Source organism: Lagopus muta, chromosome 19 (assembly GCF_023343835.1).
Source record: "Lagopus muta isolate bLagMut1 chromosome 19, bLagMut1 primary, whole genome shotgun sequence".
Lineage (NCBI taxonomy): Eukaryota > Metazoa > Chordata > Aves > Galliformes > Phasianidae > Lagopus > Lagopus muta.
This window is the reverse complement of record NC_064451.1, coordinates 10336881-10348974: the sequence shown is the minus strand read 5'-3', so window position 1 is coordinate 10348974 and position 12094 is coordinate 10336881. Positions and strand designations below refer to the sequence as shown.

The 12094-nt window shown below is 35.7% G+C and overlaps 1 protein-coding gene across 8 annotated transcripts in view; it reads right to left on the bottom strand.

Moving 5' to 3' along the window:
• The window catches only part of RALGPS1 (Ral GEF with PH domain and SH3 binding motif 1), a 199974-nt gene that overhangs the window by 12385 nt on the left and 175495 nt on the right, over positions 1-12094 (bottom strand). For 5 of the 8 annotated variants that reach the window (XM_048966242.1, XM_048966240.1, XM_048966238.1 and 2 more), the window contains 5 exons: positions 10076-10181; positions 9267-9359; positions 8983-9088; positions 7871-7962; positions 2872-6845 (listed from right to left, as the gene is read on the bottom strand). In XM_048966242.1, coding sequence (XP_048822199.1) covers positions 6816-6845; positions 7871-7962; positions 8983-9088; positions 9267-9359; positions 10076-10181 — 427 coding nt within the window. In that variant the 3' untranslated portion in view covers positions 2872-6815. Of the gene's footprint in view, positions 1-26; positions 2310-2871; positions 6846-7870; positions 7963-8982; positions 9089-9266; positions 9360-10075; positions 10182-12094 lie in introns of those variants that run through there. The other 3 variants (XM_048966244.1, XM_048966239.1, XM_048966243.1) reach the window with 3 other exon arrangements.

Sequence of the window (12094 nt, the reverse complement as noted above, 5' to 3'; positions counted from 1 at the left end):
TAAATAAGATAGTAACTTAACAAGACTTGAGATGACTGGATACAGTCGATCATTTACTGTATAGAGGATAAGGCTGAATACACTTATTGAGACCCTCCTGCTGATTCATGAGGTACAGAGTGAGCCCTCTTCTTTTCTAAACTCCTTAAACCACGGAGATAAGGAGCCTAGGTGTGACTGGATCCATTCCTAGTCTCAGATGCTGGTCAATGGTTTATGTCTAAGCGACCATAAGTGTACAGTCAACCTAAGATAGAATCCTAGTGAAGCTCACAAAGCTTAACAAAGAGTCACTGAGGATGTGTATCGGGAAGGTGTCTCGATGTCAATATGTGAGGGATCTCTGTGCAAGCGTAACCTTGGAGAGACATCCTTTCTCCAGGGGAGATCCTATTGTGCTGGCTGATGTGCAGGAGAGCCTTAAGACGCTCCTGAGCTGCTTGCTATTCATAGGGTAAGATAATTGACCCGTAGTCATGATTTCCGGCACATACTCCATTGTCCCTCAGCTGTTGAACAAGATGTCCGTCCATCAGTTCCTCCAGCAACCACTTTTTTATCCAGTACTGCAGTCACCATCTGCCTGAGCAAGGCCTGAGGTGAACCAATACTACCATCATTATGCTCCAGAGCAAGGCCTTGGGTGCATTGTTCAGCCTGAGCAAAGCAATGGAAAGGTGGCAAAGGTGGCAGGTAGCACAATCACAGACATCACAAAGCATCCATTCATTGTATTAATTTGTGTCAGACAAGTTCACATATTTTGTATTATTTCAGGAAAATTCATCTCACTACAGCTAGATGCTAGTGTTTCCAGAGCTCTAGTGTGTTCCCATGTATCAAGAATTAAGGTGATCATTTTATTAATGTTGATTAATAAAACATGGATAAAATAACATCTCTAGCCATTGTCTGCTTTCTTCTTCTTCTGCAAAATTGCACAGACTTTTATCTATACAAACACTAGAATTCATTTGTTTGTTTCCTGACCTTGTTTGCTTCATGTTCAGCTACAGTATACTTTCAAACCTGAGGCATGAATCACTGGAAGTAAGTAACCACTCAGAACAATGTCTACTCTTCCTTAAAGCTGAAAAACTGATTTCTGGCAGTAAAAGCAAGGCTACTTCCTCCAATTCATTACTATATGCACTTTCCTCTTGCACAACTATGTTTTGGTTGATGTAAAATAATTTTCATCCTTCCTAATATGCTCATCTGGCTTTCTTTCACATCTGAGGTCTGCTGAGACATGAAACTTTAACTAACTTTCATTCTTCTTTGCATTCTAAGGAAATGTCCAACATACTTTCAGAATTTGATGAACAGATGTTATTAATAGATCACAGCTATAGAAATACCATTTTACTGACTTCAAAAAAACAAAAAACACAATTTAACACTTACGCACCACCTTTTGATACCAGACATTTGCAGTAGGAACAAATTTACTAATGACCACTTTGCCTTTTCTCTCAGTCTACAAAATAAGAGGCTTGGAAATGATGAGCATTTTATGAGCACATCAGTACTCATCTTTGTTTTTTTCTAGGGCAGAAGTACGTAGCATTACAGTGAAATACTCCAACACAGAATGTAGTCCTCACCCCTGAAATTTGCCTCTGTAACAATAATAATGACCCTCTGGAATGTAATGAGTGTTGCTCTTTCTTCCCAGTGTGATCATTCATTCTCTATCCTGTTGTCTATTAGGAGGAGAATTCCAACCAATTTCCTTTTACTATTTTAACCAATGCAATCAGTGAAATTGACCATTTGGTAGATGTAAAAAGAGTAATCCGTGCTTACTTTATAAAACATTTATAATATGGATAATAGCCTGGAGGAAAATTGCACAGATCCAAGTGATTTTGAGAACTGCAATGTAGTGAAGTCTTGAAAAAGTCTTCCTGTTTCTGGGAGAGAACAGGAAAATGAGTCAGCCTCAGGAAAGGGATGTGTGCTTTCTTTTTCAGCTCTGAAAGCAGCTTTTTTGCATTTTGCATTTTGTTTTGCTCTCACCTTCATTTGGTAATGTCATTAATCTCTCAATTTCTCAGGCAATAAAACCATTATTCTGCAGAAGATAAAGCTCCTCTACTTGTCAGTTTTAATGTGAAGCTTATTAACCTCAAGTGGGTAAAAATGGTGCTTGTAATAAGATACATTATTGAAAAAGAATGGGTATTGCCAACCATTTCCATTTTAATCTTTTCTTCCAAGAGAAAGTTCTGTTGAATATTTTATTGCTTGGCTTTCCTTATTAGAGCTCTGTGTGTAAAGGTTCGGAGAGGTCATTGCTTTCATCACTGAGAAAGGAACAAACAGATTTAAGATCAGAAGATATTATTATGTTTATTAGTATATCTAAGCTGATACAGTGTAACGTAGAGCAGATAGTTTTATCAGCGAATGAAATGTATTTCCCCATTAGCAGGCAGGAGAAAAGAAACCAAGAGTCCAAATAACATTTAAATTTAGATGCAAAGGAATTTATTTTGCTATCCAAATCAATATGCATATTTGGTTGTGACTAAATGCTTTTCTTTGAAAAAAAAACCAACACAGTAGGTTGGCCTCTACTTTGGACTTTCCAAATCTTACTTACTTAAAACAGATGTAAACTTGGAGGAATTTTCAATTTTCTGTCAGAAGTATCCGAATTTATATATATTGAATGGCTACATACTGCGCACTATAGTCTGTTTGACTGTATTACTGTATTATAAAATGCGCTTGCTGCCTTTGAGCTGAAAAGTTCCTTCTGTACCTCCACTGTTCTTTTTCAAAATATTTTATTGGTAATGGCATACATACTTCGCACATCTTTAAATTTACAACCAATTGCAATTGCTTTCAAAGTAAACAATCTTTTTTTTTTTTTAACATTATTTAATTAATGAAACAAACATTATCAATGTAACAAGCTGAAAAATACAGCATATTGATACAAGACTGAGGTAACAAAATACTTTGCCAAAACCTAGATTCCAATGCTAGAGTTTAGTGGTTATTGCAGGTGAGACATTTCACGAGAATTATAGAAATAATTCTTACACAAACAGCATGCAGTGGACTGCTGGAAAATACGGCCAAAAATAGTGCAACAGTTTTCACACAAAACAAACTAAAATGTTGAAATTTGTTTAGACTATAATATGACAAGTAAGTTGCAATTTGAAAACTACTGCCTTTGCCTCATTTTAGTGCTATTTGGACAAACGTATTTTGGCACTTACTAACATTGAAATTGTAGATAAGTAAGGGAATAATATTGCCTAAACACATTTTATATCTTCACAAGTTTGGGAACAGTCAATCTGAGATAATATGTATTTCTCTACAACTGTTGCAGTTTTTCTTTGGATGGAAACTTGCACGGTTTGTGATATTTCTGAGAAAATGCTGTATTAATCAGTACTTATTTGCAATACACTGTGTGCCAACAGCAGCTTTCAATTACCATTAAAAGTGGCCGATGAGATGAAATGGTATCAAATGACAACAGAGTACCCTTATCCAGTAGCTACAAGCTATTTAATACTCATAAACTCATCTAATATTGGATCAAGATATTTTAACAATACTATTATACTGCTTCATTACTCTCATTTATTTATATTGTAGGGCCATTTCATAACTGTGCTATACTGAAAAGGTGACTATCATGTATTATCTATCTATTATGTTCACCTCCCTTCTATAAGCTTTTTTACTTTCAAATGATAATAACGTGAAGGAGTTCACACTCTTCTGACACACTTCCAAATTCTAAAGTTTTGAGTAGTATTATTTGAAGGGTTATGTTTCTCCACATATATTTCTCTGATAAATAAATGGGTGTAATAATAATTCGTAAGTGTTTCCATCCATTCATGGCACACTATTTTTGAACCTTTCTGTCAAAGGCACGATGTTTTTATTTAGGAATCTGCTTTAAAAGAAATGAAAATTGATCCTTTTCTAAATTGTCCAAAAGGCTCTATGGCACATAATTTTGAGTAAAAGCATATTTTTGAGGAATTTTACAGTAACATATACAACACTTTTGAGACACTTAAAACCTAAAACACTATTAAGTTCTGAATATGTACAGGCAATCATTCCTCTTTCCAAGGGAAGGCGTGTCAGATGTAATTGCAAGTTGTTGTGACGTTTAGTAGTTTATCTCACTCCAGTACACTGTACAATATGTCAGTGGTGTTGTCTTCCACAACATCACATCAGAAATGAGTGGTTGTTGACATGTTTCCAATGCATATTCATTATGCCAGTAAGTGTTCCATTTGGAATTTAACATACATTTGAGACAGATCAGGTTATTCCCTTTTAAGGAGAAAGGTTTACCAATAAAGTAACCTAATAAAACTTTACACGCACTGTTGTTTTTTGGTCACCGTTCTCGAAGTTTGCAGCTAAGATTTCATTTGGGTAGACAATACCTTCTTTATAGGTATTTATTTGTTAGACCACCAGAAAGTATAATGGGCAGTATTTTAACTGTTCTTTCAGTAAACTTTCTGTGACTTTTTTGACATGATCTCAGACAAGTTCTTCTTTGCTCATGATGGCCAAATGCATACTGATGCAGAACAGAAACATTTGTTTATTTTGCTATTTTACAAGAATTTTAGAGTTTTCCATAGTTAGAGAAATAAATAAGTCTTACTTTGCAACAAGAAGAGATAATTCATTTAAAAATGATTTAAAAGAAAGAACCAATTTCCTCTGGGGTAGTTTTTGGTAGCTCACATTTAAAGCAGTAATGCAGGGATGTTTCTGCTATGGCAGTCTTCCAGTAGCCCTTTTAACACAAATTATGTTTCTACAGAAGGATTTAGAAGTTTTCCCTAGCCTTAAGGGTTTAAGTGTAATCTAAAGTAGTGACAAAACTGCATATGGTTCAAACCATATTGATGCCAAAAACACAGAATACACATGGCTATAGGTGGCATACTCAGTAAAATGGCGATCCATGTAACCTGTGTCCTTACGAATAATCTTGCTGATAACTAATCACTGAAGTAACAAGTGCAGAATAATTCCAATGATGTATTCTAACAGTTTTAATTGATTTACTGATTCACTACATTCAAAAGCTTTATATTTTACATTAATAGTCCTGGATGTTCTGCCTTTGCAAGGAGAAAAAAAGTATAAATATATTTTGCTTTTTTTTTTTTTTCCCCACACAACCTGTGTCATCAAAGAATACCTGTCAACTCCACATAAATTTTCATGTCTCAGGACCTACACACAGGAGCTGTCAGGACCACTCAAAATAACACAAAAATTACAGTCAATCTACATACAACAGTACAGATTGTTGTTAGAGAAGTTTCAAAATCAAAATTCAGAAAATTACAAAAGGCCACAGAACAAATACCACTAATATGAGCAAAACTGATCTAATATAGGCTCTGTTTATTGAAATTGACTTTCAGTTTTTCATGGTCTGTAATCTAGATCTTGGCTTGCAAATCTCTCTTCCATGCAGTCTTAGGAAACACAGACGAGATTTTCCTCTTCCTACAATTAACAAGGTTTAATTAGTAATGCCTTACAGCAGAAGAGTTTTTAACCAAAAAAGCACTGAACTTATCGTGGGAATAGAAAAGAGCTGTGACTACACTGGTGCTACGGCACAGCCAGGATACAGCTATGGGTGTAGGAAGAGTTCCTTTACAGGAACAGGCTCAGATAATGAGAAGGCTGGTTGTTGCTGTTTTTACCTTTTAAATTCTGTGGGCGTAAATGTAGAGGCTTCTGCATAACTGCAGCACTAACAGACAGTCTTGCCTAGCTTTCATTGCCATCATGATTTTAGAAATGCAGTACCATGACTGTATGCCACAAAAGTTCATCACGTACTGGAATTAAGTGAGGCTGAGTAACCAACAGAAAGACAGAACAGCAAATAATGTTACAGAGTCATTCTGAGGAGTCACCACAATGTGTATCATACAACCTGATTATCTGCTACCCTGTATCAAGGAATAGCAGTTCCCTTTACGATGAACAATATTCAGATTTAAAAAACAAACAGACAAACAAACAAAAACCAAACTGTAACAGTTATATGGCTAGTAAGAAAACAAAAAAAGACATTTAACACAACATTAAATTTAAAACTATACACCTCAAATTCATTGTCAAGGTATTCCAGAATAATGTAACCAAATAGAAATGACTGCTCTGTGCCAAAATACATTTTTACCACATAGCTCAAATTTGAACAAAAGAATTGTCCAGAGATTTTATATAAAATCTGAGGCAGCCACATTGCAAAGCAACTCAGTGCACTTATGTTATAAAAAAGTTGTCCCACAATTTTCTATCCTGACACTTTGCAGCAAGTTAACACTGTCAATTATTTTGTGCATTAGAAAGAACTGAAACCCAACATGGGCCAAATGTTCTTCAGTCACATAAAGCAGCTTAACAATAAAAAGAGCAATTTAAAAAAGGATAGGCAGAAGATATGATGCTCACTTTGTGGTCAAACATCAGTTCAGAGGCAGTCTGCGACCACAGAAAGTTGAAAACTCTAGAATCCTGCAGGAGTCAGGATTAATCTTCTGTCCATCTAACTGGTCTACTTCCACTCAGTGCATGAGACTACATCTGGTTCTAAGGACAACATTCACTTTCTGCTTTTAAAAGCTGTGTCAGAATCACTTTCAAGTAGCACACGAAAGTGCTGAAGTAGTTGTGGCTGGCTTACATCAGGAAAACTATTATTTTCTCCTCTTCCTCAGAGAACAATAGCTTGTTTCTTCAGTTTGGCACTTGAAGTCACATCAGGTAAGAGCAAATTATTCAAATGACATTAGATTAGCAGGTGCCTGGAAGAGAATGTACATTATTCAGCAGCATATTGCTCCTCAGCATATTACAGCACTGGGAAGCTGCAAAGTTACAAAATCATAGAATAATAGAATGGCTTGGATTGCAAGGGACCTCAAAGATTATCTAGTTCCAACACTCCTGCCGTGGGGAGAGAGTTGCCAACCACTAAATCAGGCACCAGGTCACGTTGTCCAGGGCTACATACAACCTGGCCTTGAACACCTCCAGGGATGGGGCATCCACAACCTCTCTGGGCAGCCTGTTCCTGTGCGTCACCACCCTCTGAGTGAAAATTTTCCCTGCTATATAATATAAATCCAGTGGGCCAACAACACGTTATTCAATGAGAAAGTGTCATCAGTCTCAAAAAGGTACAAAAGACAGCTAACACCGTAACTGAAAGAAAACATAAAAACTTCAAATGATTTTTATCCTTGTGGACCAAATCCAGTCCAAGAAGTTACTAGTATGCATGGGATGTGCAGGTATGTGTAAATAAGATTCTTGAGCTGTGCCCTGTTACGTGTCCTGAGTAGTTGAGCATCCTATTAATATAAGCCCCTGGAAACTTTTCAAGAATTAACTTTTTTTTTTTTTTCCCCTGAAAAATGAAGCTGCTATATAAAGGACATTATGAAGCATTTTATAGGACACTCTCTTCAATGGTAGTTATAAACCCAGTCATCAGTTTAATTGCTAGTATGTTGGCTACTTTCTTCATTCATGACTAAGTCCCTTACGAAGTAAAGACAGGGTTATATTACTACTTGAAGATGCAATTACAGAGGTTGTATGCTGTTAATGTCACCAAACTTATAGGTAGACTGGTACTAATCTTGATTTCAGGTGGGTACTCTGCAGTTTTAAACACTTTTTATTCCTCCTATTGAAAAACTGGATCAGCGTGCAATGACTTGTCCACACAGGACTGTATTTGCATGCAGATTTAAAAGAAGTGTCTCCTATTAAGGGTTTTCTGCAAAATATGTAAAAGCAGGTAGAGGCGGTTTCCCAGTCTTACCTGAGGCTTGTTGCTTTTGCACGCATCATCCAAATGCTTATGCCATAATATTGCATGAAACCTTGAACCAGTCTGGAACTTGTAAACATTACCTATAAAAATAAGAGAATCAAGGGCTCTCAATTTGCAAACAGACATACTGCTTCAGTGGGTTCTGATTCCTATACAGAAGCAGAAGTCCTGAAGCAAATTGTTGAATTCACATTTGAGGAGTATGGTGCTCATATAAAAAAGCCCATGTGAGCCATGTTATTTAATAATCCCTGGGTGAAGGCAGCATGAGAACATACGTGTTCTGCAAAGCTAAGAGCAGTGTATAGGAAAAGAGGAAAAACTGCAGCTACAGAAAAGACCAGTTAGGACCAGTGAGTGGATCTGATTTATTTCTGTGTCTATTCTCATTAAGACTGTCGTAGTAACTGCCAGACTTCTTATTTTGATATTTGCGATCAAAGTTTTCTTCAGTGTCCTACTGTGTGCCTCCTCCATGCTTTGACATCTTGTAAATTGCTTCTTGCTATCAAATATACCATGCATTTCATTCAACAACCAAGAGATGCACTTGTCCAGTACTGAAGCTGATCACATCAGAAGTGAAAGAAGGCTCAAAAATCTTTATATAACTTTTCAAAAAACAAAATATTTTGCATCTTTCTGATCTTTTTTTTAAAGTTTGGTCAAGTTGGAAGAATTATGGCACTTCAAAATTAATTTTTAAAAAGTAATGAAGAATAAAAGGCTTTTTAGGTAAATGGCTTGATGTTTGAAGAATTTTCATAATATTGTAATTTTCCCCACTGTAAGTCAAGATTTGGTATTTTCCAGTTCAAAGAAAGTATTCAGAAACTCAGAGATTAGGGTCTCATTAGTCAGGCAATATCCACAAATCTTACAGTAACTGTCAAGATGCAGCAATACGTGTGGGCACCAGAGAGGTAGGCAGTGCAGAATATCGCAGATGTTCAACTTAATTTGTATCCTCCCTTGAAAATATCTCTTCATGCTTTCAAATGAGTATCACTGTAAGTCCTATAATTGACAAACTCATCAAATAGCTATAGCTCTACTTTCTATCACAGAAATTCAGGGAATGTCCATCCTGCAAAATTTACCTTTGTCAGGGTTATTTAGCTGAAAAATATCAGGATGTTCAGGGTCATCAGGCAGTGCCACCATCCAGCCCACAATGGATATCTTTTTACTAGGTGTAGATTTATACTGCAAGAGACAGAAAAGTATGTCATACCTAAGAACATTTTGGAGATTAATTTTTTGTTGTAGAAGTTGTGCAGACATATTGCTTACCCTAGAAGAATAGCAAGTACACTAAAAATACACTTTTCAGATCTGTCTACGAATATGCAGATTGTGCTTTTAGAACAAATTTAAATCTTACATGTTTTCTTTCATTGCCTCTTAAAGATTTTGCTCCAAAGTACAGAAGATTTGATCCTGAAAGCATAATCCAGTATCTAGTCCATGAAGAAAGCTAAATCAGAAGGGAAAAAGATAATGGAAATTTAATATTTTGGACATTAAAAAAACCCCAACTATTCACTAGCAAGTCCAAGTGCTAAAAAAGTTAAGTTCAGATGCAAAGAATGAGGATCTGAATAGAGTGTTTTCTAGTATAAATCATACCAGATATCTAAACTTGGGTGGCTGGCTGTGAATGCAAGTCATCTTACTTTGTATCCCACAAAACATCAGGACTGATTTGTACAGTGTGCTGCCTTCTACTTAGACTTCTGCCTCTGATCAACAACATTTATTGAGATGACACTCCTGTGTTCTTCAAATCTTCTAGGATTGAACAGTAGGGATCTACATAAAAGCTTTCAAGTGAACTCAGAAGAAAACAAAAAAAATACCAATTCACTGGAAACCTGCAAATATAGGGTAATTATGAATATCCATGGCTTTGATGCCAAAGGTGGATGCCCTGCAGCCTTCTCAGTTCACCATGATACTAAATTTCTGCCCTGACATAAAGGCATGTCAAGTGAGAGAGATGCTTGTGTCTTGCTTTGCTGCCACGCCCTAGAGAAATTAGTTTCAATTGAAGGGAGAAGCAAAGCTGCTGCAGATCAAATGATATCCAAGGATTACAAACTTGTTATAAAACAGTTAAAACTGAATCTAATCCTGAAAATTTAAAACAATTGCTATTGAATTAGAATCCCAAGGAGAATTAGAATCACTTACAGTAGGTCTCTTGCCTTCTTTGAGCAATGTTTTCCTTCTTAAGGGGCCTTCCATGGTAACTACTCCCATGGAACTACCTAATGTGCAGCTGCAGGCTCCTGTTGGGCTACAGAATCATAACATTATCATATGCTTTGAAAAAAATACAAGCAAGAAACAAATAATATAATTTAAATCTATTTTTCCTGCATTGCCTTGAATATAGTGTAGCATTAGACACAACTCTGCAAATATCTATTTTTCAGACCTATACACCAAAAAAGAATCAGGGCTTTTTAAACACAGTACATTAAGAAAAGATTCTATTCTCAGAACTCAGACATTAAAAACAAAACAAAAGAAATACAGAGACCTGAAGTCAAAGGAAAAATCAGCAATTTTCTATTTTATTTGGATAAATTCAAGACTTTATTTAAATGTATGAAAGTAGCTTAAAATTTTAGCAATTGGAGCCTGTAATTTAGCTATCAAAAAAGGAATGCTACCTTGGCTATTTGGAAAAAAGTTGGGATAACTAAATAACAATGCCAAGTTACTTACTGTACAGTGATTAAAGATATTTTTTTCCTTGCCCAATACAACCACAGAACTTCCCATATATTACAGTGAAAAAGTGCTACAACTGAAAGAACTTATGTACAGTTAGAAATGTACACTGTCACTAAGAACATGACAACCAAAGATCGATTCATAAGTGATATCTTCTAGAATTACCTGCTGCTAACCTCTTCTAATTGTCCTGTGATCACAGCTCTGATAGTTCTATAAAGGTAAGGGATACTACAGTTCACCTGAGACAATTAAATCATGTCTGATAACGAATACAAGAAAAAGGACATGCATATGACCTACCCGTCATCTGTGAAAGGAGAATGAGTCTGTTTAAGAACAACTATGATGGTATTACAAAGAACAGGCTGGTGAACGTGATATACAAAGCAACGACACCTATACAAGACCTTCACTTCAAAGTGGCAGCTGTGACTTCTATAATCAAATAGATTGCCCTATCTATGCTAATGTATATTCTTTCCAGTTCTAATTTTCTAATATAATAAATAGAAGACTCCAGAAAACGAAGAATGAATACAAGCAATAGAAATACTTGATCGTGGATAAATGTAAGAAATGTATTTTAGGGAACAGTTCTTTGTGGATTTAATATGTATATCTCATTTTTATCTTCTTACATTTTACATTTATTGTGTACATAAAATTTTGAAACAAATCTGCCATAGGCATGTATAAGAGAATATTTTCCAGAAGCAGGTTTAGTTGAAATATTGTTAAAATACGTATTCTTTTACTTATTTTTAATGTATACATCTGCATTCCTGCATAACTTCTAACTTGGGCTGCTGTCAAATGTCACTAGCTCAGCCAAAATGACTATTCTTACATTTACAACATTTTGACAGAGCAAACTAATTTAGACAAAACAAAACTGACTGGATTTAAACTCCAATTAAATGTCAGTATTTGCAGAATACCATGTTTGGGGCCTGTTGTTTATATATACTTCTTATATATACTTACTACTTACACATACCTCACTTGCAACTATCACAGAATTTATCTGGAAGTTTAGTCAGGCATGGATACAGTGAATGTTTTTTATCACTTTAACTATACACAGTTTTCCACATCACCTCTCTTTGGGCTGTAAACTAATTATCCGTTAATAAAAAGTGCATGTTTTAGCAGCAAGCAACATTGGAAGTACCTGCTACATAAGCAGTGCAGATGTTCCCTCTCCTACTCAGGGTCCAATGCCACACCTCTATGCTGTACAAAAATAACATATCCTATATGCTTTCTGACACAAGCAGATGCTATGGGTAGCTATCCTATAACTCAGGAAATAAATTCTGAGAAAGAGTTAAAAAGGCATCTTTCTAATAACGTTACTTGTCACAGATAGTTTTATTAAAAACAAGTTTATCAAAAATGCTAATGTATCATGCAAGGATACCCTTGGACACAAATACCTTAGGCTAGGAAAATGTAGATGCCCAAGTG